Source organism: Theropithecus gelada, chromosome 2, assembly GCF_003255815.1.
Source record: "Theropithecus gelada isolate Dixy chromosome 2, Tgel_1.0, whole genome shotgun sequence".
NCBI classification, from domain to species: Eukaryota; Metazoa; Chordata; class Mammalia; order Primates; family Cercopithecidae; genus Theropithecus; species Theropithecus gelada.
The window spans coordinates 68,402,334-68,405,498 of NC_037669.1; the positions used below are offsets into that span (position 1 = coordinate 68,402,334).

At 56.3% G+C, this 3,165-nt stretch overlaps 2 protein-coding genes across 3 annotated transcripts in view; one reads left to right on the top strand and one right to left on the bottom strand.

Moving 5' to 3' along the window:
* Positions 1-306: 306 nt before the first annotated feature.
* Positions 307-3,099, bottom strand: GPR27 (G protein-coupled receptor 27). Its single transcript, XM_025377415.1, has one exon. The coding sequence runs from the start codon at positions 2,765-2,767 to the stop codon at positions 1,637-1,639; it is 1,131 nt and encodes a 376-aa protein (XP_025233200.1). The 5' UTR covers positions 2,768-3,099; the 3' UTR covers positions 307-1,636.
* Positions 2,041-3,165, top strand: part of EIF4E3 (eukaryotic translation initiation factor 4E family member 3) — an 81,607-nt gene continuing 80,482 nt past the window's right edge. The window contains exon 1 of one of the 2 annotated variants that reach the window (XM_025377419.1): positions 2,041-2,170. The gene's annotated coding sequence lies outside the window, so the exon portion shown is untranslated. Of the gene's footprint in view, positions 2,171-2,433; positions 2,603-3,165 lie in introns of those variants that run through there. The other variant, XM_025377420.1, reaches the window with a different exon arrangement.

A 3,165-nucleotide genomic window follows, 5' to 3' on the forward strand; every position in this document is an offset into this window, starting at 1 on the left:
GTCATTTAATGAAGTCATTAAAATGTTCTGCCATCCAAATAAAAAAACAGTTTTAAAGCAGTATATATGTCTACTGCTTCTCCCCTTTAAGAAAAGATTAGCAGATTTTATCTTGCATTTTAAATTAAGCCTCCACAAGTCTTGGATATGCTGATGGTCAAACTATGAAACCTGTAACTAAAGAACACGTGCTAAAAGGATCATAGAGCAAGTTATCCTTAGGTAACATACTTAAGAGGCATGTAACATACTTCGACGCATGTATCATTACAGCCTCAAACACCACCACCACAACAAAACAACCACTCCAGAATGAAAATACTGGTATATTTGTATAATGCAAAGAGAAATACAGATATAAATCCTCAAAACGGAAGGTACATTAATAAAAATGTAGCATTATAAGCCAAAAATATTATATAGTACTTGCAGAATTTAGTCTTTCAGTTTAGCATTATAATGTCTAACAAAGAAATATTTAAATTATAGTTCTCATTATTAATTTAAAACAACCATCAGTAGAACAGCACAGCTTAACCTAGCAAACGTTTTAAGGAAATGCTTTGTTTCCTAGAAGGAGGGTATCATTATATTCCATTCATTTATACCGTGAACAACAGAAGAACAATTTTCAAAGTGGAAATTAGTTTCATAAGACAGAATAAAACTGGGCTTCTCAAAGCACAAGCCATTTCCATAAAATTAATTTTTTATTGGCAAAAAATACTTAAAACAATTTTGATGTAGTACTCTGCTTCTCAGAGCCCTCCCAATCCTCGAACCACAATCTGTACACACGAACACATGCAATACTGTATTTTTCTCCACATCATTACTAACCAAAACACTTTACTCTTTTAAAACTTACAACTTGACAGAAATGTTTCCATTCAAGATTGCTATAATACAGAGAGCAGTTGTCACTGACTTGGTTTTCAGCAGTAGAAAGTAAACCGGGAATCAAATCTTACTTGTTACTTACTGCTTTTAAAAAATGACTGCCTTGCTACTGACCTCCATTTCTGCTCTTTAAGTTCAATATCAACACTGACACTTTCAAAGAATCGGCGCAGCACAAGGACCCTGCAGCCGGCAATTCAGAGGGCATTTCAGACAACTTTCCCCCTACTTTCTCCTGCTTCCAACAGAAGATCCTCAAGAAATCTAACTTGTGAAGAAGTCCCCCTAGGTTCCTCTACTTCACTGCAAAATGTAATGCCACTTGAGGTTGTCAAAAATAGCTTCTGTAGAAAACTGGCCATGGTCTTTAGGAAACGTTGCATGAAGAAAATTAGTATAGCCTTTATAGAAAAAGAAAAAAAAAGGAACCACGCATGGAATAAAAGACGTCAGTACCGGTACAAAAAGACTGCAGGGCCTATTGTCAGGAAGAAAGTCGAGTTAGGAGGACGAATGTGCGGAGCTGGAGTGGGCTGAGCATTCCACTCCTCACCCACCCCACCCACCCCACCCCCAAACCCCCAAAAGGAGTCAGTACAATCCAAGTGTCTGTCCACTTCGAGGCATTTTGAAGGCAGCTTAGAAAATTAAACAGGGGCCAGAAGGAAAAGAAACGACGTCACCGTCCAAGCCAAAGGGAAAGGCTGGGTTGGGGGTCTATGTGGCGGGGCCTCCCTCATAAACCAATGCCTTTCAGGTCGCAGGGATGGGTCGCCTGGGTGGTCCGGGGGCTCTGGCAGCAGGGGAACTGGGCCCTGAAGCAGTCCCTCAGCTCCCTGTTGAAGAGGAAGCACACGACGGGGTTGATGCCGGCCTGCGCAAAGGTCAGCCACACGGAAGCCGTCAGGTAGGCCTGGGGGACGGCGCCGGGCCGCACCAGGACCCGCAGGTAGCTGGCCACGACGTAGGGCCCCCAGAGGAGCAGAAAGAGCAGCGTGACGGCGTAGAACATCTTGCACAGCCTCTTCTCTGTCTTGAATTCTTCCAGCACGAGGAGGCGGCGCGCGCCACGGCCCGGCCCTGCAGGCCGGATGCCCACAAGCGCGGGCGGCGTGGGCCCGCGGCCGAAGCCCGCCGTCCAGTTGGCGGCCGCCTGGCCGGTGGCGCCCGGGCCGTGGAAGGTCCAGTCGTGGCTGACGGCGGGCACCAGGCGCGCGGGCCGCATCTTGCGGCGGTCGTGGATGAAGAAGAGCAGGCGGAGGTAGACGAGGTGCGTGGCGCCCACCACCACAGCCAGCAGCAGCAGGAAGCCCAGCGCGCCGGGGGCGCCGTCGGGCCGCTGCTCCAGGGCGCACGGCGCGTCCTCGTCGTCGCCGCCGCCGCCGTCCAGCACGGGCGGGAAGGCCGCTGCCAGCGCCAGCGCCCAGGCGGCACATACCAGCATGGCGGCGCACGGCCAGCCGGCCAGGCGCTCGGCGTAGAAACGGTGGTGCGCGATGGCCAGGTAGCGGGTGACGCCCACGCCCAGCAGCAGGAAGGCGGCGTGGAAACAGAAGAGCGCGGCCAGGAAGGCGAGCAGCTTGCAGCCCAGCGCGCCCGGCGGCGCCCCCGCCGCGGCAGCCGCACGCCGCGCAGCCAGCATGACGGCCGGGAGGCAGGCGAGCGCGCGCAGCCCGTCGGCCAGGCACAGGTCGAGCAGCAGGTAGTACGGGGCGCGGTGTAGGCTGCGCTCCCGCACGATCAGCAGCGCAAACAGCACGTTGCCCGCTAGGCTCACGCACAGCAGCAGGCTGAGCGTGGCCAGCTTGAGGCCCAGGGCGGCCGCCTCGCCGCCGCCGCCGCCACCCGGCTCGCTCGCGTTCGCCATCGCGGCCTCACCAGGCCGTGCGCTCCGCCCCGGGGCCGTCCCCGGCCTCGCCGCTCCCGCAGGCCGCCCGGCCGGCGCTCCGCCGCCCCGCCGGCCCTGGGCGAGCTCCCCGTCCTGCGGGGCTCAGCCCGCTCCCGGCCGGCCCCTCCTGGGCTCCCCGAGCCTCCGCTGCGCTGCCGCCGCCGCCGCCATCTCAGGAATGGTGCGCGCAGGAGGAGGCGGCCACTCCCTGCGCCCTGGGCGCCGCGGGCTTCACTGCGGACAGGGCCGCGCCGCCGCCCGCAGCCCCCCGCATCCTCCTCCGTCTCCTCCTACTTCTCCGCTGCCGCCGCCGCGCCTCTTGGCTCTGCCCCCCGCCGGGCCCGTCGCCGCCGCCGCCGCCGCCGCCGCTGGGCCCT